The sequence below is a fragment of the Dromaius novaehollandiae genome, chromosome 14 (assembly GCF_036370855.1).
Source record: "Dromaius novaehollandiae isolate bDroNov1 chromosome 14, bDroNov1.hap1, whole genome shotgun sequence".
Lineage (NCBI taxonomy): Eukaryota > Metazoa > Chordata > Aves > Casuariiformes > Dromaiidae > Dromaius > Dromaius novaehollandiae.
In genome coordinates, this window is record NC_088111.1 from 7,158,019 (window position 1) to 7,180,187 (window position 22,169).

General features: G+C 52.4%; 1 protein-coding gene and 1 long non-coding RNA gene across 9 annotated transcripts in view; both read left to right on the top strand.

Moving 5' to 3' along the window:
* The first annotated feature begins 563 nt into the window (after nucleotides 1–563).
* Nucleotides 564–17,667, top strand: LOC135329926 (uncharacterized). Its single transcript, XR_010391590.1, has 2 exons — nucleotides 564–3,820; nucleotides 14,456–17,667. It is a non-coding gene; the product is annotated as an uncharacterized LOC135329926 (long non-coding RNA).
* Nucleotides 17,668–19,938: 2,271 nt separating this feature from the next.
* PDGFA (platelet derived growth factor subunit A) overlaps nucleotides 19,939–22,169 on the top strand; it is a 37,308-nt gene continuing 35,077 nt past the window's right edge. For 7 of the 8 annotated variants that reach the window (XR_010391591.1, XR_010391595.1, XR_010391594.1 and 4 more), the window contains exons 1-2: nucleotides 19,939–20,819; nucleotides 21,625–21,721. Coding sequence is in view for 3 of the 8 variants with exons in the window: in XM_064520226.1 (XP_064376296.1) it covers nucleotides 20,757–20,819; nucleotides 21,625–21,721 (160 nt within the window). In the remaining 5 variants the exon portion in view is untranslated. The remainder of the gene's footprint in view (nucleotides 20,820–21,624; nucleotides 21,722–22,169) is intronic. The other variant, XM_064520228.1, reaches the window with a different exon arrangement.

A 22,169-nucleotide genomic window follows, 5' to 3' on the forward strand; every position in this document is an offset into this window, starting at 1 on the left:
GAGAGAGAGAGAACGTTATCTAGTGCAGAGGCAAAAACATGATGATCACGTTAAAAAGAGCCCGAGATCTTACTGCCTTCTGTTTTTTGCAGTGCTATATGAATATACAGTCACTGCAACTGCAGTGTTGTCCTGAAGGACTGTTGCGGGTGGATAGAAGTTAGCAGGGTAGGAAGACATTTATTGTTACACCGTTGGCCCAGCGAGCATTAACTGGTTTGAAAGATCACACTTTATATTTCAAAGAGTGGCTCATCTGCTGAGAATTATCTATTCTTACATGCCCAGCCAGGTCTTTTTTTTATTATTTGTTTGTTTTTAATGATTTAGCAACTCTGACTGTATCTTATTTCCCCCTTCTTCAAATGCACACATCTGCTCAGACACTCATGGGGATGTTTCCACAGCCAGAGTAACGTCGATAGGTCCCAGTTCCCTCTGGGGAAGGAGAACGTATTTAGGTATCAGTGCATGTGCAGCCTTGAAGCTATGGGAAGGCATTGGCTTGGATGCTCCTCCTCCAAGGGCGTTTCTGTGGCTGTTGGCTGTTCAGCAGAGTTTTATCTGGGATGCAGCACTTACACAACAAGCTGGCCTTCTCTCAGAAAAAGCTGCCTGGCCAAAGGAGCTGGCATCTGCAGCCATCTGGTATTTTTGGGAAGGCTGAGGATGTTTTGTGCTCGATCAAACTCCAATACCAGAGTGATTCGCCTGATATCTAAAAATCTGGATTCAGCTTTTAGAAAAGAAGCTGCACTTTGCCCAGGAAAGCAAAGCAGCACGAATGGCTCGTTGGATGTATGCTGATTCCTGCCTCAGGACTGCTTGGGTAACCATCTGAGGGCTTCAGTCCCTTCTGGCTGTGTTTTAATCTTTGTTTTCACGTTGTTTTCTGCAAAGCAATGTGAAGAATCTCTGCTGCATAGACATGTGTGTCCCCATGCCTCTGTACTTTTGCAAGTTAAAGTGTCTAGAGTTCTCTTTAAAAAGTCACGAGTTTTCACGGAGGAAAAATATAATCATTTTACCCAAGACGACTGCTCCTATTCCAGTATAAACTGTCTCCAAACATGGAACAACAGCGTGCCGTTTGGTTCCATGGGCCAGCAATGCTGAATGAATTGGCAGATGCTGCACTTCTACATGATCTCTAGTAGCCAGGCTGTTAGAACAGCGCTCTTCTTTATTTACAGTTTTCGTTCAAATTGAAAAGATCTGATCTGCCAAAAAAAGTGCCCCTCACTGAAGCTCCTGCCCCCGATCTGATTAACTGGAGCCTGGCGTTGTAGGGAATTGCTGGGTGCGCTCACCCGGCCCGTGGTGGGTGCTGAGAGTCTCCGCTCGGCTTTTGCAAGGACTCGCAGTTGGACACACAACATATAGACTGATGATGAGGTAGAGATTTTCTCACCACTGCCTGCTGTTGCTGGCTCTATGGATGTTCATACTGCTGGCTCGAGGGAAATCAAGCCTTTCTGGGAAGTGGCTACTCCCTATCCTCTTTATACAGAAAATGTATTGTTATTATTTGAAAGCACTTTTGTATTGCTCTTAGACTACAAGTATGGCGATTGTTCAATTAGAAGACATCATGGTGCATAGCAGTGAAATACGACGTACAGTACCATGCAGTATGTATTTTCCAGATAAACTGTGAAAATGGTGAAATGGATCTGCAAAGTGTGGGCACAATAGCTGCTTTACATTCCTTCACATGTGTGGAATTTATACGCGCCACAGAGTGACTCTGTTTTGTTACCATGTGTTTAAGATAATCTGATGATTAGTCGTATTTCTGGCAGTTTTCATTTTCTCGCTTGTATCTGTGGTCCAAGCACAAAGTCGCAGAGACTTCAGATCGAACACGGCCATGAATTAGTGCCGGCCAAGCCCTCCCACAATTTATTTCCACTACGACAGAGAGAGAGAACAGACTTAACAGTTGAAAAACACAAGAGATTCTTTCTCCTTCTCATCCAGGGGCAGCTCAAGCAATTTGCCAGATAGAAGTATTTGGCCGCCTTTGCAGACCGCGGATCATTCGATCGAGACTTTCCAGCCCGGAGGTGCATCTGCCGCGGGCCCCACCTTGCCCGGGAAGCTGCAGCCTGAAACGTGCAGCCGCGGTGCGGCGCAGAGCCTCGCCGTGTGTCGCGACTCGCAGTTCAGCTCGTGTAACGACGACGGCAGGAGCGGCTGCCAAAAAATAATCCGCGTCTGCCGCGCGCCGACTCCTGCGTGTATTGAAAAGTCCCGTAATCAGGAGGAAGGAGGCAGGTCCTCGTGCGCGGTTTCTATTGATCTTGGCGAGGCTGACGAAGCTAGCTGGGAAAGCAATAGAGCTGCTCCTGCGCCTGGCAAGCCCGCGACTGACCGCTAACAGCCACCGGCAGCGTCACACGCTCTGCTCCGCCTGACGGGAACGCTCAGATGTGTCCAGCACATGTGACGATGGGCCAATGTGGGACAAATTACCATGAGATGGCAGGATGGTTCATGTCCTTGACACATATCCAGTAAAGCATCACACCCTCTCCTATTGCCTGCGTGTTGGCTCCTAGCCCAGGATTTAGCTTTTAATGAAGTAAGAGAAAAACAGAATTAACTGAGGGGGGCTTTTTAAAACTTGCATTTTAAGGGGGCAGGAGAAGGTACCAAAGTCGCCAGCGGTTCCCAAGGAGCACGAGAACGAGCCCAACAAAGGCGCTCTTGTACGAGCGAGGAGATGCCGCAGAACCTGTGTCTGGATGAAAGCTGCCCTATCAAAATAGCCATAAACAAACCCGCCTCCTCGGCTACAGAAAAGCTGTTGTGCCAGGAGCATATTAAATTGTATATGCTTTTTCTCAAGGCAAAAGAATTGCAGCAGTGACGGCAGCTGTGTGTGCTGGAGCTGAGCCACTGTATTCAACTAATGAAGGCCTTGCTGAGGACGGGGTGGGGGAAGGACTGCAGATGAATGTATTATTCAGAGAGACCCACACTGAAATAATCTACCGGCACTTGGGATATGCGGTAGGAAAAAAAAAAAGTGATTGCCCACTCGCCGAAAGCTAATGCCTTTGCCAGAGGGCAGCACAGGTGATGGGCCGAATCTCTTCCCACGCTGGAAGCTGCAGCCCGGGGGTATTGCTGTTTATGGGGTGAAGCACGGTGCCTCTTTTTTCCTTCTGCATGTTTCCCTGTTTGGTCTAAACCTCTCGCAGCAGAGCCGGGCTGCAGCGGAAGGGTCTGCTCCGTCCTGCCCAGCGCGGGCCCTGGAAGCAGTGAGCAGCAGGGGAGAGGCAGGGTAACCTGGTCCTCCGTGAGCCCGAGCTCTGCTGACTGCTGCCTGCTTGGTCACAGATGTCATGAGTAAGTAGGAAAGAAGTGGCCTCAATCATGGAGAGAGGATCGTCTCGGCCCGTTTCTCCCCAGGCGAGGTGGCCGGCTGCCGGGCCCGCCGGGGAGAGGTGCAGCCGCTTCGGGATTCACCGAGCACCCGCCAGCAGCTGCCCCTTTGCCTCCGCAGTGCCCTGCGCCGGGGCTCAGGAGGGATCGCTGTGCCCTCCACAACCCTCCAAACATGGGCATGAACAACAACAGAATAGGATTTCATCTCCATCCACACTGTCTCGGCCACCTGTGAAATGAATGCTGCTACCAGTGTTAGGTGCTCATTGCTCGGTGGGTGGAGGTCTTTGAGTTTCCTTTCTGCTCACGCTTTCCTCCCAACTCCTTGGACTATGAAAAGGCCAAGCCTGAATGTTGCAGCCCCCCGAGGAGACACACATGTAGCACCCGTGTGAGCCCGGCTCAGCTGGAGACCTTCTCGAGTATGGTGAGCATCTAAAATCCTTTTCCCCCTTGTGTCATAATTTCTTTGTAAGCAAAGTTGAGTTGTAGGTAAAGAGCATGGGATAATTTCCCATTCATCCCCAAAGTTAGAAACTCCAAGAAGAGCACGGTGCTTTCCTTATTAACTCAGGAGCATGCAGCTCACATAGATCTTCCATAGGAGGGAGCAAAATAGAATAAATTCAGAAAGGACAATTTCTGTGAAAACACCTTCCAGGTGCCTCATCAGAGCTCAGTTATCCTCAGGCCATGTAGTTCAAACGCTGCAGCCAGGAGCCGGGGTGGAAGAGCCTGACACACATTTCAGGTTAAACTCAGTCACTGCAGCTGTCCCTTTCTTCAAGGCAGAAGAGGAGATTTATGGCTCCCGTGCAATGTGAGCAATGTCCTGCGAGTGCCCACAAGGTAAAGGCCCTTTTGTGTTTGAATCCATTCTGTATTTGAAGTCGTTGTGCGTGTGGGGCTAACATGATTCAGTGAAAGAAAACCCATTTTGGTCGCTTTTTAAGCAGATTACAGCAGATTAGCTGGCTAATCTATATGGAATCCTCTCTCCAACAATTTGAAACTGTAAACAAATCCAGCCACTTTTATACTGTGGATAAATATTGACTATGGATTAGATTAAGATTAGCTTCAAGTGATATTTGCAACAATGGCTTTATTTTGCGATTTACTGCTTTCAGTAATGTAAAACCTTTTGAAAAAAACATACCTTCAACAAAGCATGAATTTCAGGCAGATCAGCTGTACAATAGCATGTAACCAAGTACGTAAACAAATGGAAATTAAATACTTTATCGCCTAGAGATGAAGGAAGCTGCTGGTAAGGTACTAAGTACAGAATACAACTGACAGATTATCACAACACAGCAATAAAATCTTCCCCAAAAGATCTGCCTTAATGTTAGTACCTTGCGGCTGTTATTCACAGTTGATTTCTTAGATGCAGAAAAAAATTGCATGTGGTTTGCAAGCAAAGGGCATTTGATGGATGCTACTTAATATTCTGAGTTTCCACCCAGTGCAGCATGAGTGAGTTTGTCCCTGTTTGTGACCAGGCGACTTCCAAGAGAGGAGGCAGCCTTCGTAGCCAGGCAGTTCATCTTCTCGAAGATCCGGGGTTTTCATCCCATCTGCAGCCATACAGGGAGATGCCCCAGAGCAATGCTCACGAGCCCATCGTGCCCCCAGCAAGATCACTGCGAGCCCAGTAATTCGGCTATAGGAAAGCTCCTCCATTTGATCCCAAGTCTAAAATGTAAGCTGGGCGGTGAGGGGTGGGAATCCCCGGTATTACCAGGGAGCTCGGCAGCGGAGGGAATTAAAAGGTCGAAGAGGAAAGGCCCCTTGCTGTGAAACATGGTCTGGAGCTGAACCTGCTGCCGTGCAGCCCAGGCGGGCGCCGTGGGGTGCGGGCAGCCGGAGGAGAGGGGCTGTGGGCTCTCGGGATGCAAAGCTCAGCCCTTCGAAAGCCAGTGGCCTCCAAAAGGCAGCGCATCCTGCTCTGAAAGCCCGGCAGAGCCGGCACCAGCCCACCTGGCCCTCGGGCCGCGGGTCCCGTGCCGGCCCGTGCCGGCACCGCCGCGCTGCGGCGAGCAGAGCCGCCCTCGCACGCCTCTGGACGGGACGCGGGCAGTGTTGTGTCTACCAGGCTCGCGCAGGAATGCGCAGTTTACAAGACAACGGCTTTTTAGGAAGCCAGAAAAAAGTTAAACAGCCTTTCCAGATGGGAGATTGTCCCTTTCCACCCTTTGTATAATTAGGGTAGCTTTGCTCTCCTATAAAGAGATGATCTGTTTAATATAAGAGATTTCCAAAGTCTTAGCAAACGAGTATCCGAGAACTGGCTTCTGATGTGGTTTATGTTCTTTTTGATAGATTTGGGTTATGGGAATGCTGGTTACATAGGCAGGCAGTGATTCATGCTGAAACCATCCGGTGCCATCTGATCCACGCTGTCCACCCCAAGGTAGAGCAGGCTGCTGCGTGTGCTGTACTAGCGCTTGCAGCCTAAGCCGGTCAGTGATAAGTTAAAATTGCAGAAAAATTGCTACAACACAGGAAAGGAAAAGGCTGCCTTTTACAGGAGAGGTGATTCTTATCAGAACAACATTCACATAGCAGGACGCTGGTTTTTTACAGTGATGTCTCGAGACCTCACCCTGGAGAGCTCTGTGTGAGGAGCTGCACCAGCACCTTAGGAAAAGCAGGTCTCCCCGAACGGTGTCTGCTCTGTATTGGATGAGAGCAGAGCAGCCCAGACAGTCAGTAACTGGCTGCTCTGTGTTTACTGCCCAGCTTGGAACTGCCTTGAAAAAATCCCATCCTTCCTGCCCCGACTTCAGTTTTGTCTTGATAGTGCTTGCAGGGTGAAGCCCTTGAGCATTTACAGATGGGGGAAAGACGTGTGGGGAGAAATATCATTCTCCCCGACATTTTTCCCTCTGGCCAAGCATTTTGAAATCCTGTTGGCATTTGAAGAACCCGAAATGAAGCAAAAGGGCAGAGCATGGTTTCTGAAACCGCCGGGAAAATCTGAAGGGAAGGATCGCTGTCCTTGGGCTCAGATGTGGTGCCTGGTGTCCATGTCCCACCAGGGCAGCTGCATTGCGGAGGGAGGAGAAACGCCCTGCGCCCAGCACGGCAAAGCAATGCTGTGCAACGGAGCGAGTGCCCGAGGCTGAGAAACCTTTGAGAGCGAGGAGGTGGGTGCTGCAAGGCAGGTGCCCGGCAGCACGTCGCCGCGCTGACGCTTGTCCCAGGGCAGGCGAGGTGGGATACTACTCGTCAGAATAAGCGCATTCCTCTTGGGCTTTCAAAACTTCTCTGGGACCTCTGTGAGAGCAGGGTTAGGCTGCGAGCCAAGAGCTTCGCTGCAGCACATACCTTTGCTGCCATGTAATAAGCAGAAGACTCAAGGCTACTTTTTTTGTTTGCAGGTTTTTTCCCCCTCTGTTGCTCATATTTCTGCCATGCATAAAACCAGAAGGAAACTTGATGTGTCCCCTTTTATATCAGATCTGTAGAGTTATGGGGGTTCCTTGGCCATTTAATTTGAGTTTAGTATTGTCAAAATAAATTCAGTCACCAGGGATCATAAGTGCAGGAATGAAGAAAAAGCCCTGGAGACGGTGTGTGAGCCTGCGGGTGCTGGAGCAGTGGCTGCAGCCACCGGGCAGCTGGGACATGCCATTGGTGTGCCTCCTCCACTGGTGTCCAGGGGGGCTCTGAGTTGGGCACGTGGCCCTCAGGGGACATGGGTGTGCTGGGACCAAGCTATACGGCCTTGGAGGGGCTCCATAAGAGCCTACGTGTCCTTCGCCCGTGAAGTCGCCCTGCTCAGGGCCCGCTCAGCTTGAGCAGCCGGTGTTTTGCTGGCTGCATAGCTACAGCGTTAGTAAACCCAGCTTCATCTGCAGCCATTCACACTGCTGCGCAGGGCACAAAATCTCTCGGATTAGGAGAGAAAACAAGGGGCAGCAGGAGGGACACGTATCTTTTCTGACTCCACATGGCTGCATCCCTTTCTGCGTATCGCCCGTTTGTGGCCTTGGGTGAGGAATAATCTCCAGCTCAATAGTCAACAAAGGAAGCCTCGCTGCGCTGGCCAGAGGATGGCCAAAGAATAGCACCGGCAACTCCTTCCTGAGATAACTCAGCGTGCTCTCAAGATTTATTGCCTTTATCCCCATTTATTGCCAGCCTGAATGTTTCAATTATCTTTTTATGTTTTGGCATTTCCCTAACAAGTAATGTTATTTTGTTGCTTCTGTTTCAGCAGAGACAGAAAGGGCCTTGTTTTCCAAACACGGCGCACACACACTGCAAAGCGAGCGGACGATCGCAAAGCATATTTGGTCTGCCTTGGTGATTTGAAAGGTTATTAGCCGACCTCTATCTCATCACCTTAGCCCCATAAATCTAGTAAAGGCTCCATTCTTAGACCTTTAGAAATGAATCCTGTTTCCTCTGCAATGGACTCATGATTTTATTGCTGACCTTACCAATTAATTCCCATATTTCATTCAGTCTGAGTTTCTTAGAAGTTAACCCGCTCCCTAGCTTGACTTTCTTACAGCAAATTCAGCCTTGGGGTAACTCCACCAATAGCGAGGGGTTATATCAGCACCGACTTTGGCCCACACTTTCTGCTTTTTGAATCTATTAGTATCTCAAGTTGCTTATTGGCATCAGATAGTTGTTTTCGAGATCTCAGATACCTTCAAGTTTCTTCAGTGCTCCGTGACCTCCTAATAAACCATGTCAGCTAATCTCCTGTCAGAAGTCATAATGTCTTCAGAAAAACCTGGTAGGGAAAATACTCATCAGTTTGTTCTGCAGTACAAAAGGTCATTCAGATTGAGCACTTCATGAGAAAATTCCCATTAGGGGTGAAAGTATTCAGGAAAAATTGCGAGTTTCTTCCCTGCAACCATCAAAATGTTTCATATTCTGATAGCTGCAGCTCTCCCCTGCAAGAGGGAACAAGTCATCGTGCTTTTCTGATGTTTCTGGACTTTGAAAGTTCTCATAAAAACGTCCATACGTCTCTCTTTGGTGACACTACGCTACCCGTTACCCTCCGAGACCCGGTCCCAGCTCCGCAGGGGCTGCTGGGCAGAACGGCGCTCCCAGCCCGGCTCGCGGCAGCACCACGCGCGGGTTCCCGTGGGGCGGCGTTCGGGTGTGAACGGGGGGAGGATTATCTGCCTCCGGACTCCACGCAGAGACGTACAAAATAAGATTATTAAAGGGAAGAAAAGCAGAAATACAAACCGATGAGAACTCGCCTTATGTTGCTGCCAAATACGATCCTTTGGCATTAGCAGATTAGTCTAAAAAAGTTCTGGCCTCCGGTTTTTAATCTGTTTCAGGTCCCACCCATCATTACAGGCGAGGCTGCCAGCCGACCCGTGCACCCGTCCAAAGGCCTGTGAGGGCTGGGTGTCCTCCGCGGGGCCGCGTGCCGCTCCCGGGCTCCCCTGGCGTGGCGGTACCCGGCGTCGCCTTGCCGTTGAGCCGGGCAGCAGTGGCTGGGCATTTTCAGTGGGAAGGGGTGAATTTAAGCTCTGCCTTGGTCCCACCTTTGCAGCGGGTGGGGAAAGGGCAATGGCCTGCAGCGGGCAGGAGGCTGCTGGGGCGCCTCGGGCAGCAGCAGCCCGGGGAAGCCCAGGATATTCGGTGCACGGCAGGGGTTATTCAGCGTACAGCACAGGCTCTTCGCTGCACCGCAGACCCAGCAAAGCCGCACGCTGCCCCTTACCCAGCGCTCGTGAGAGTCTTGGCTGCGTCCTGGGCAAGACGTGTTTGTCCACATCCAATACACACTCTTGGAAATAGCATCGCAGCAACCTGCGGGTGCCAAAATGCTTCTTTTATAACAACAGAAATACGCCTGAAACCTCAAATCCCAGGAGAGCATGATCAAAGGGGTGTATTTTGGCCCAAGAGTGTGAATGGGCCGAATCCTCACGTTTACGCCTGGCCGCGTGGCCCGCTGAGCGCAGCGCAGGCATGGCGAGGGCTGTCTAGCGCTCGCCGTGAGCTCCTGGTAAACTCATTTTTAATGGAGCATTTTCGATTATTTCCTATTCACTTGATACACCACCAAAATAGATCCAGTTCTCCCCTGTTTTAGCCTCTGCTAAAACCCTCAGACCACATCTTCTCCTATAACAAAAAGTATGTGGAATTGGCTAAAAAAGAAACATTCCTGTTCTCACAACACTTAAAAAAAAAATCCACTCCTTTCCGAAAGAAAAAATAGCACTTCTAAGACTTTATAAAACTGCTTCTGTCCAGAGGGCTCCTGAGTCAGATCAGCTTTGTCCCTTAACCATTGCTTTGCCAAGCCTCATCGTAAATTATTAATCATCCAAAAATAGCTGCTGAAAATAGAGGCTAAAGGGAAGGCTTGATAACAGCAACGAGTATGACATAATTTATTTTGATCTGACTGAGAGTCTCGCCTGGAGCCAGCAGCCGAAAGCCTGGTCTTTAAGACTTCAGGGCAGGACGAGGGCACGCTAAAAACCGTGGGGCTGCAAACAGAAAACGGAGCGCGAGGCAGGGGTGAGCGGTACGGCCCGCCGGGGGGGCGATGGGGACAAGAAGCAGGACGCATTTATTAGACTCAATAAATAACCATGAAAGGGAGAAGGAGAGGGGGAGCGAGAAATCCTGCAAACCAGCTGAACTTGCAAATGCTTTTGGCATGAACTCACGAGGGCAAATGCAAAGCTCGACACCCACCAGCACGCTCATGTAGCTGCCACCCTATGTGGACGCCCTATATGTATCGAAGAACGAGAGCGCAAGGGGTTTTCCTGGCTGCTAAAGCCAGAGCAGGAAGCCTCGTGGGCCACGTCCCCCGCGGTGGGCGTTCAGCAGAAGACCCAGGGATGGATAATGGCAGATGCTGAGAAAGAGATGGGGGTTGAGGCGGGGGGAGCTGGAAAAAAGCACATTTTGCCGCGGCGCGGTGAGTCCGGGCAGGCTCCCTGCTCCCTGCAGCCAGGGGTGCCGCGTGGGTGCCCCTGCCGCTCGCTGGGACACCCCGACCCGGCGGCCTCTGCGTCCGAGTTGTGGGGCAGCGTGGGGAACCACACCCGGGCGGAGATGCCTGGAGAGAGAAGGACGTTTTGTTGTGAAGGGGGATTTTCTTCTTCTTTTTTTTTTCCAAGTTGCTTTTCTTTGAGAGGCTTTGTGGACAGTGTGGGCAGAGCCAAGTGGAAGGAATTTAAAGGGAGAAGCCAGTTCAGGGTCACAGCCTGATACGCGAATATAAACCAAACGATGGCTAATAGTACAAAGCAGATCCCCAGAGCTGAGCCGGGATCACGGACGTGCAGTGTGAAACCGGCTGCCGGGGAGCCCGCAGGAGGATGCTTGGCGGTGTGGGTCCTCCAGTGTGGGACGTCGGCAGCGTATCACCCACCCGCGGGACCCGAAAGGGGAGCCCGGGGCGAGCAGGGGCAGGGCAGGAGGGTTATTTTAGTGAAGATGGCCTCAGGAGAGACAAGGGACAAGCCAAGCCAAAGCCAAGGTGCCTCACAAGGAGAAACAGGTTCTTGGCTCTGTTGCCTTCAGGTATGGTAAAGGTCTTTAGCAGAAAGGAGCCTGAAGCACTGTCAGACTGTTATGGCTCTGGTAAATGAAACCCAGCGGTCTGGATTGCTTTTCTCCTCTTCCATGTGCAATGACCTCAGCGCCATTTCACTCTTCTCTGGCACCTGCTGCTTTTTTCTTCATTCATAGCTAAATTAGAAAACAACCATCAGAGGGAAGGAAGACTAGACCACAAGAAATTGTAACTCAGTCTAGTATGGCCTCTTGGCTCCTGCGTGCGTGGCCAGGTTTTGTTCTCATACTGTTTCTCTCCTCGGGACACACCAGACACAGACTTCTCATTTGCTTCTTACGCTTTCTACCATGCTTTGGCAAAGCTTCCCGCCCCTCGAGGAGCCTTTCACGAGGCCCGTACACACGGGGTCAGAGTCAGACCTCTGGGAGTGCAGAGTTACCATCTTCAGGAGACAGCTACCCGGGTATTTTCAGAATGGATTGAAAGCTAATTTGGGAGAGAAATAAACGTGCTCCCTGTGGAAGCTGGCCAAGCTGCAAACTGCATTTCTCCTGCCACAGCCCATGCGCCAGCACAGCAAGGGCCACTGGGACAAGCCATTCCTGTGCAGCCGGTGGGACTGTCCTCTCTTTGAGGAGACCACCACAGACCTCCTTGGGCCTCCCAGCCAAAGCAGGCAGCGTTTCACGAGGGAAGTTTTTCTGGCATGACCATACATACGCTAGAGATTGGACTGAGACCACAAAGTTCACTGCAGGTCAGAGCTGCATTTCGAAGCAGTGACGTAGAAGTTAAAGGCTCCATAGATGATTCCCAGTCTCTTGAGCCATCTGGCTCCCTATCGCTATTTTATCTTTCTCAAATGCTGCAAATGCCAAGGCCTTGTTCTGGCGTAATGGCGTTTCAAATTAAATCGACAGCCAGTCTGAATTATGCAACCATGAAGCAAAGAAACACAAGACGCAATGCAGAAAGTCCCTCCCGGCCCAAGTTTTCTGATGGCAGTTATGGGGGTAGATGGCTCCGGGGCGTCGGAGGGAATTCCAGCTGGACGGAAAGCAGCAGTGACACAGCCAACCCCTACGGAGGGTGGGACCGGGCCATACGGCGACCCGCTGGGGAAGATGTGGTTATGAGATCAGAGAGGGCCTGGGGAAAGTCAGCCGGGAGGTGTGGAAACTCAGCGGGCTGCTAGCAATGTGATGCTGAGATGACCATGAGATGGAAAGGGTGGAGCTGCTTCATGCTGGGGAAAGAAGCGGGCCCATCCTGATGAAGTCAATAGACTACTCCGCACTTGTGGTTAGTCATGCTCTTCGGTGCTGGACTGAATCTGGCCTGTGCTTGCACCCTGCCTCTGCATCCTTCAGAAAGCTGGGCCTGAGTAAGACCACACAGACACCGCACACCTCCAGAGGGAAGTGATTAAGCCGTGAATAAGATCCACCAGCTGCTGTATTTGAGTGTGTGCATACGCCATGGAAGTACAGCAGGAAACCAGATCTTCAGCCAGGGCAGCCTGGGACCAAAGGGGAGACTCCCATGAAGGACCAGGACAACGAGTCTGACACTAAAAGCATGGGCAATGGACACAGATACCACACGAGCATGGATATTTGAATTTTTACATTTCAGTTATAAACAAAGGAGGATAGAGGGGTAGTGTGGAAATCCTTCTCAGCAAGTAATGTCCCCCCCCATTTCAATGGCAGCTGAGCCACCTCTCACACACCTTCGGGAACTTCTGCCTAGCTTCAGTTAGGGCTCTACCAACATAGGGTGTTTTGGCAGAAGCCTACGATAGCCGAATTCAGATTTGGCCCTTCCCAGTTTCTGAATGGCTTGCATGCCTGGCCACAGAGTATTTCAAAAGTCTTTGGTAATTACAGCAGAAGACTAATTCCTCAAAAAGTTTTATCACTGAGTTCAGTAAAACCAGGGTTTTACCCCGGGTGCTGTTAAGGGCACATGTTTTCTCAGTGGCTTTGAACTCGGACGCAGTTCTACCAGCTGTGCTTGATGTCTGCATTTACAGTAAAAGTAGAGGAGGTTTTTCAAGCTGCACCAATCTCTGATCTGGCCTTTTGCATGTCCAGAGCAGCCAGTAAGAGTGGCTGGAGTTAAAACAGCAGCGTCTCCAGCCCCCAGGCCTCCGAGTGCTGCCCTGGACACCAGACGTGCCCCGGCTGGACGAGCTCCCCGCTGCTCCCCGGGCTGCTGGCTGTGGTGGGGCATCGGGGCTGGCTGCCGCGTCCCTCTTCTCTGGCATCCAGGGAAAGTGGAGAGAGACAGGAAAGCTGCGGGGAAAGCGGGAGAAAACGAAGGGGCGGGGGAGATCTGGAAACCATGAACAGAGGAACGAATGGGCAGGAACAAGGAAAAAATGCAGGGAGAGGAGGAAACAAAGAAAAACTCACAGAGAAGGAGCAGGAGATAATAAAACCCGTGATACAAACAGAAGCAGCGCGCGCGGTTTGGCGTCAGCAGGCATCGTGGCTGGGCCGTTGCCCGTGGTATTTAACTGCACAAACTAACCCAGCCATTATGCACCCAATGATCATTAATGCAGCAGATGCAGCCAGACATACGTAGGAGTGTGTTAATATAAGGCCTGATGTAAAAACCACCTGCTAGTTTGGCAGGGTGGCTCAGGAAAGATACATGTGGCTCATGTGATTCTGCAGTATTTACAAAGGCACCTATTGCTTTCTCATCACACCATGTGTAATTCCCATTTGCCTTCACGGGAGTTTCACGCAATGACGGTATAACAGAGAGGCCGAACTGGAGTGAAATGGAGCTGGTCCCATTTACACTAGCAGAGAGGCTGGTGTCTTAAATGTTCCCTTTTTTTCCATCTGAAGTGTCTAGCACACGGAGGGGAATTGTCCCTCTCCACCACTGCAACGACCGCCTTGGTTACAGCGGCTTGAGCTCCCGCATGCCTGCAGGAATCGCACCGATGGCAGGAGGCTATGGGGAAAGGGGCACTTTGGGGAGATTATAACCACGTGGCTCGTCCTAATCCCAAACGTCGCGCCACTGAAATGCAGTCAGGTCACTGCTGAAGCTGTAAAGGTGCTGATACACTCCCCGGGCACAAGCTGCTCTCGCCCCACAGACCAAGGGCTGGGCTGGTCGCTGGTGGTTTGGGGGCAGCACGGGGCAGTGCCCCGCACCGCCTGTCCCGCTGGAGCCTGCCTGTGAGCAGCAGCTCCCCAGGAGAAGTGAGGTTGCTTTCCCCCAGTTTGCTGCCCCGAGTTAGTGGAGACGCAAAGCCGGGATGCAGGGAAAGTTCTTCTTCCATCCCTCGTCTCTTGGTTCCTTCTTGGTGTTTGAAACCTTTTCGGCGCACCTTTCTCTCTTCAGATTATCTTCTAGCCCAAAATAACTGCAGCAACACAACCCACTCCCTTGAATTTCTTTCTCAGCCTCACAGTCGCCACTTTATTTTGCCTTTTCCCAGTTTCATGAAAGAACGCAGTTGCATGAATAACAGGATTATTTATCATGCTCTCCCTCCCCTTCCAGGATGACTTGCTGTTTATGGAAAGCACTCGAGTGCAGGAGAGATCGTGCTACAGTTAAACAGACAATGCTTAAAGGGCCATTCCCTGCCGCCCCGGCTAACGCAGCTTTTCTCTCTGTTCTCCAGTAAAGAAGGGCTTCTGCAGCCAGATGGATGGGTGCAGTGTCACAAAACGCTGCTTAAGGTAAACAACCGCTATATCCAGGCAGATGGGGAAGATGGTTCCACATTTCACTTCTTGCAAGAAAGGAGAAATCCAGTTGTGGTGCAAATGCAGGGAATGGGTCCTCCGGGCTTCTGGGAGTCGCAGTCGGACCTGCGACACAGCTGGACAATGCTAAAAACGTGCCCTGGGAAACAGAGATGGTGGCTGGGAGACCAGAGGGGCTTTGGCAATGGTTGCTCCCAGCTCCCCATCCACAGCGTGCCACAGTCACAGGCCAGTTACTTCGCTTCGCCGTGTCCTCTCTGCATTTCCCATCAGTGACGTGCCGAGTGGTTATAAAGGCGCTTTATTGGCTTCGAGTGAGAAACTGCATAAGCACGAAGTATTGAGATTAAGCAGTCGCAGAGCGCTGAATTCCCCGGGACACACGGCTGGGCAAGGGATGCCCCAACGTGGGCCGTCTGCTCCGCTCCGGCCACCGCCGCCACAGAGGCTATGGGAGCAGCAGGCTGCCACGTTTCCAGGAGATGTAAGAAAGCAAAAAGAAAAATGTACATAACTCTGCACTAGACTTTTTGAAAAACAAAGAAAAACAAAGAAAAACGATCCTTCTATTTGCTCTTCTCCTTCTTATTAACTGGGTTTCTGTGACAAAAAGGGTCAGAAATTGAATTAGGAAACTTCACAGCCATTGCAAACACCTACGGTTCACAATAAATTAGCTCTCCCGCTCCAGCAGTCATCATATCTCCTGCGTCCTGCGAGAGAAGCTGGATCCTGCGGCCTCTGGTGTGTGCGGAGCCGAGGACGTGTGTATCGTTCTTGTGAGTTTTATTGTAAGGGAGGGAATCTCACAGGACAAATGTGTAATGTTGTAGGAGCAACAAGGTTGCATGGATACCAGAACACAAACTGGGCTTGCACTTTGAGGACACAAATTCTTCGGAAGAAAACTATCTCGCTGTGTTTGGATGGAGCTTAATAAAATGGACTGCTCCAAGCTAGGCCTCTACGGGCTTCCAAGTCACAAACAATGAAGAATAATATCACAATTTTATGGTACTTAGCATGGCTGAGTTACATCCTGGATAGTCTCCACAGAATCGCCACGACTGGCTTTGATTTGAGTCAGAGGAGCAGAGTTTTACACCCACATCGCTCAGGATAAATGAGTACGCCGTGCGCAGGGCCCTGGGGACCAAGGCCGCAGCGTATTACTTTCATTTACAAAGTCCACCGACCTCGTATACCTTAAACTGTGCTGGTACTTCAACAGTTTTTCAGCTGGATGAACTAAGTATTACTGACAAACCACAGCCTGTTTTTAACAGCCAAATCCACCGGGCAGAAGCTGTCCTGGACTTGCAGTGATTCCACTGTCCCATGGGGTGGAGACCCGGGAGCAACTTCCTACACCCATGAAAATAGCGCCCGGGGTGGTATGTGAGTGGCCTGGTTTAATGCCTAAACACGGTATCTTGCTCCAGCCCTGAAGGTGCAGTGTGTGTCACGCTGCCGTGGCTCCTGCCAGCCCACTGCGACAGGCAGAGTTGGGTCTCGCCGCCCACTGAAGGCTCCCATGGGACCTATCCCGTTCCCAGCAGAGCAAAGGGTCTCCAGAAATATCGTGGCTCGGAGTTATTGACCCACGCAGGGCAAACAGGCTGCAGCAACCTGGTGTATTCACTTTCCGGGGCACCGTGTAGCTTTACGGAGCCCTTTCTGATCGCTCTGGTTAACTGAAACCCCGTAGCAGATTTGCATCTTGTGAGTATTTGAAAATTATCAACCATGAAAGCATCTGGAAAGCTGCACCAAAGAAAGTTTCAAAGAAAACAGAGCTCTGCCAGAAGGACGGAGCCAGTGAAGAGATCCAAAAGGAAGAGCTGGAAAAGAAGGAAATAATATTTGTAGGTGTAACAGCTGGAATAACAACTGTTTTGCCTGCTCTCCTTGCGTCTTGCCTTGTTGCTCTTCATGGACCAGTTTTCAGGGAAGAGCCTGGTTTTCCTGCCGTAAGACCGTTCTGCGTTTGTGCTCCCGTGCCTGGACTTCACTCACACCTAGGACATCTTTGTGCCCGTCTCCCAAGGCAGGTGCCAATCGAGCAAGAAGGAAGATGACCTACCCCCACCGTGGGCACGTACCTCTCCGAAACTACAAGCCAAAGAAATGAACGTTCAAAAACAGAGAGAAACCCCCCAAAGCGGGTGAGCTTCCTGCGTAGCACTGTGGATTTGATTTTCTGCACTTCTATTGCTGGTATCGGATCGTTCAGCACTGATGCTCAGTGATGCGGGGTCTGAATTTCTGAGAGCATTTCTTATGGTCCATTGCTGGAGCCAAGACCCTCCTTGCTGTTGGTGTATTTTCAGCTGCCGTGATAGGACACATCTAGCAGGATGCACTCAATCACTCTGGATAGCCCCAAACAGCCCACTACCATAAAAGGACCCCTCCACCCGATAAACCTACCCCAAACTCATTCTGTTCTGATTCATTTTAATGTGATCACCAAGGAGGCAAAGTCCCGGATCGCCTGCTGTCCCTCCTGTCGCGGCTCGGCCGCCCCCCAGCCCGCACACCCTTTCTGCAGCCCAGGAAGCTTCTTTGAAACATGAGTTGGTCCCACCACGGGGCTCGACCGAGCCGTGTTTCTGACACCTGAGCCTGCACTCGTTTAAAGGAGAGGTGTAAACGGGGCTGGAAACCTGATTTGGGGGCACCCTGGGTTTATGCTTGCAGAAACTGCTCATGTCACTGAAGTAGTTTCATTTTGTGTCTGTATGAAGGAGCTTCAGCATGTCCCCAAGCCAAGTGCTGTGCAAAGCCCGAGCTCCTCCCTCTCAGCCGCCTGTAATGTTCTACTATAATTCCTGACATTTGAGGGACTTTTAGCAGTATGTGCAACACCTTTAAATTAGACAAGTACTATCTTGCTTGCTCCTGTTAAATACATAAGAAAGAGCAAAACATAATTTTCTGATGCTCTGTTATTTGTACTGATTTTCTTTTAAACCTATAAATACCACCCTGTCACTCTTTCTACCTGTGTGGTTGTAGGTATGGTACACGCAGCTCTAACAGACCTGTGGGCTGTAGGAAGGGTGCCACGCAGGAGTAAAGTGCTTGCTTGATTTCTCTTGTACGGTGTTTTTCATGCAGGTCTATCTTTGAATCCCTGAAAAACTCTCACGACTTAGAGCAAATGCATTTTTATACCACACAACACCCAAGGAGACAATTTTTTGCATAAGCAGAGAGGCAACCCAAGTATAAAGCTGTTTGCAGAATCTTCGTGTGAATTTTGTTCACGTTCTCTGGTCTTTGGTCTCTTCTGGGATCTTACATATTTTTCCTTATTATCAAATATTTGCAATGATCCATATAAACAGTCTAATGTTAAAAGCTGCTCCAAGTGTAACTCGACCCAGGGGAAAGATGCTTATCTGAGCTCAACAATGACAGATTTAAAAAAGATGCTGATGCAGTATGTTTCTCATAAAATTGAGGGAAATGCAAGAAAAATCAAAACTGCAAAGACTTCTTAACAACAGATACAGTAGAAATTATCTCCACATTGGCTTCAATAGGGGAATATCACTTAAAAGAGCTGCACACGAATACCCAGCAGTGCTGATGCCAGATTCACACTAGCCAATGAACGAAGAAAAGAGAAGTAAATGCTCAGCGAGACCGGTACTGTCAGAATCTATTTCACTGTTTGGTAATTATTATTTTTATTACTATGACAACCCAGACCATAGGAGTTGTTTCTTTAACCCCAGCAAATGATAAGTGCAGATCAGACATTTTTTAAGTGAAGTCATCATTTTTTGCTTCTGTGATGTAAACCCCCATGTAAGAAAGTGATGGCAACTACCAAAATGCCCTGATCTGGTCTGTCTCCGGCTTACCCTGCTGCCAGCGAGGACGGGTCTGCTGCAATGTGGCACTCAAACCTTTTTTTTTTTTTTTTATCAGAAGGCATTTGAGAATGGCTCCACACTGGCTCAGCGTTTTCTGCTAAAAAAAAAAGAAAAAAAGAAAAAAAAAGCATTCCCCTTTTTAAAGTGCTTCCAAATCTTTTACATCTCTTTCCCTTTTCTCCCTTTTCAACCCCCACCTCTTTTTTCCCCTTGTGGTCCTGCAGACCACCCTGTAAGTCTACATGACATCATGAGAGAGAATTAAACGTACTTGAAAGGCCACTTCTGTTTTGGTGGGAACTTCCATGCAATTGCAAAGTGCCCATTAAAGCACAGGTTGTTTCCTAGAAGCATGTCCAAGCCAGTAGCGTGCAAAGCCCTCCAGGGCTTCTAGAAAGCGTTCGCTTTTGAAATGCTGAAGGAAATTCAGAGATGAAAGGATAAGTCTCCCTGGCTGTGCATTTACAGTCTATTGTCTTCCATGAAGGATAGTATCACTCCTCAGTTGTGTTATTGCAGTTAATCCACTTAAATGCTATTGGATTTTCAGATGAGCTGAATTCTTTGCATCTGCTATTAAGACGCTTTGTTTAGACGAGAAAGGGCTGTTATTTAAATCACAATGAGTTCAGGGCGATGTCAGGGTGCAGCAGGCACCTTGTGCCAAGCCGCGCCGGGCAGAAGGGGCACTTGCCCGGGGGGCGGGAGGCGGCGGCGGGCCAGGGGCGGCCGGGGCGCCGCGTCTCCGCGGCCGCGGCGGGGAGCCCCGCGCCCGCGCATGCCGCAGCCAGGTGCCGCAGGGCGGAGGGCGCCTGCCGCTCGCGGCCACCGCGCACCGCTTTTTCTTTTCTTTTTTTTTGGGGGGGGGGGGGATTTTTTATCTTTAAGGGAGGGGGTTTTCTCCCGTGCAGTGAAGGCTGAGCTGCAACAGGAAAGGAAAATAGAAATAAAACAAGCCCGCCACCCTGCCTTCCCCCTGCTGCAAAAAATGAGCCCCCCCGCAGGGAAAAAAGAAAAAAAACCCGTGAAGGAGCCCCCTCCTCGGTCACGGCGAGCCCCCTCCGTCCTACGGCGGACGCGGGGCACCAGGTGGATGCGCCCGCTGCGCAGCGGCCCCAGCCCTCCGCCGCGCCGCCGCCCCAGTGCCGCAGAGGGCGGCGGGGGCTGCCCCGCGCGCGGCCCCGCTCCGCGCTTCCCTCCCTGCATCATCATCGTTGTTCTTATTAATTATCCCCCCCCGCGGTGGGCAGAGCCCCTCGGGCCGCGGGGCAGGGGCCGCAGCCGGCGGGGCCGGGGCCGGGAGGGCCGGGGGAGGGCCGGGGGAGGCGCATGGCGCCGCCGCCGCGCTATATGCCGCGCCGCCGCGCAGCCACGCCGCACACAGGCCCGCGCCCGCCGCCGCCGCCGCTTGCACTTCGTCTCCGGCCCCTTGGGATTTAAACCTTCCTGCATATATATATATATATATTTTTTTTTTTCCTTCCTCCTCCTCGCTTTTCTCCCGTGCAAAGTGGAGAAGGAACTGCACCCAGGCAGCCAGCGAGATCTTGCAATATCGCTCCGATTTATCACTGCTATTATCCATAACTAATTATTATTTTTAACCTCGCCCCCAGCCGCGGAGGGAAGAGGGACCATTCTCAGCGAGAGAAACATTTCGATCCGTATCAATAAAGATCTTTTTTTTTTTAATTTTCCCCTTTTTGCAGAAGGGGCAGAGGGTGGAGGGCAGCCCGGCGGGGTGGGGGCAGAGCCGGCAAATCGCGAGCTCCCTGCGCGCTGCTCCGGCGCGGCGGGGGGAGGCGGGCCCCAGCGCCGCCCGCCGGGGGGGCGAGCCGCCCCAGACAGGTGATGGGCGTTTCGGCTGCGCTCCGGATCGACTCCTTGGGTTTCACTTTGGTCTGATCTAAGCAAATATGCAGAAGTACCGGCTGGTCTAGTCCTAAGAGCCAAGAGGAGCGAGCGAGAGCAGCAGCAGCGCGCGCGGCCGCGCTCCGGGCCGAGGGAACATACAAACACCGGCAGCGCCGCGCTCCAGCCGCCGCCGCGCCGAGGCTGCGCGGCCACCGCGGATGCGGAGCAGCCCCGCGCCAGCGCGCTGCCTCGCCCCTGAGGGATGGTACTGAATTTCCGCGCGGCAGGAGCCGGCCTGCAGCCCCGCTCCATCAGCGTTGCCTTCCCTGCGTGTCTAAAGTGCATGAGACCGCGATGAGGACCTGGGCTTGCGTGTTGCTGATAGGTTTTGGCTACCTGTCCTGCGCCTTCGGCGAGGTAGGTGAGACGCGCGGCGACCCGCGGGGGACCCCGCGGCATCTCCGCGCCTCGCCGCGCCGGCAGCGCTCGCCCTGCCCCAGCCCCTGCGCGGCCGCGGCGGCGGAGCGAGTTGCCATTTCATGCGTGCCGGAGGCGAAGGGGAATGACCGTGCATTCCGCTGCGGGGCTGCGGGCACGCTTAAAAAAAAAAAATATATATATATAAAAATATACAGGTTATATTCACGCCTGTCCCCTCGCTCCGGTGCAAAGGCGCTGCGATGATTTGGGCGCGGAGCCGCCCCGCGGCGCACGGCGCTGCACGCCGCCGGCACCGTTAGCGGCCGCCGCGGGAGCCCCGGGGCGAAGTTGGCTGGATGCGGCCCGAAACGCGGCTCCGCGGCGCGGCCCCGGGGCGGAGCGGGCTCGACGCGCGGGCGGCGGCGCGGGGCCGCCGGCCGCGGGTGCCACAGGTGGCGGCGGGGGGGCTCGGCGCTGCCGGCGGCCCGAACTTTCCCGGGACCGGGGCTGCGCAGGGTGGGAGGCGGCGGGGGGCGGCGATCCGCGCCCGCGCAGCCCGCGCTGAACTTTCGGCCGCTCGGGCAAACTTCGGCCGCGGGGGTGTGCGGGCGGCGGGGCGGCTCCGCGGGCGCGCAGCGGAGCCCCGGGGGGGGGGGTTCCCCCGCGCCTCCTCCCCAGGCGCCCCGCACCCCGCGAGCACCGCAGGGCGCAGCCCCGAAGCCGCAGACGCCCGGCGCTGGGGGGGTGGGGGGGGGCTGCGCGGGGCTGCGCGGTGACCCGCGGTGCGTGTGTGTCTTTGAAGGAGGCCGAGATCCCGCAGGAGCTCATCGAGCGGCTGGCGCACAGCGAGATCCACAGCATCCGCGACTTGCAGCGCCTCCTGGAGATTGACTCCGTAGGTAAATTAGTCCCGTCCTCCTTCCTTCCGCGCCGTCGGCCGCCGCCGCCCCGGGGGGAGGCTCCGCGGGCGGCTCCGCGGGCGGCCGCGGCGCTGCGCCCGCCGCCGCGCAACCCGCCTCGCCCGCGCCGGCCCCGGGGCTCCAGTTCCCGGGGAGGCGGCGGCCAAGGGGCCGATGGGGAGGCCAAACTTGGGGGCGTCGAGGGTGGAGAGACCTGGCGACCCTGCGGGTTTTCAGACCTCTGCGTTTCTCAGCGGAGAAGAATTTCCATAGGGTTCAGTCGTGGCGCTCGCATTGCTCTGTTATCTTTAAACTACTGTCCTAGAGGCATTTAAAATATTTGAAACAATATTTATGAATGAAGTAATGTCTCTTCAAGAGCTGGGCTTTATTAAAAGGAAAATAAACCGTCCATACTGATTTTAAACAGGAACCTGCCTATGAAGCT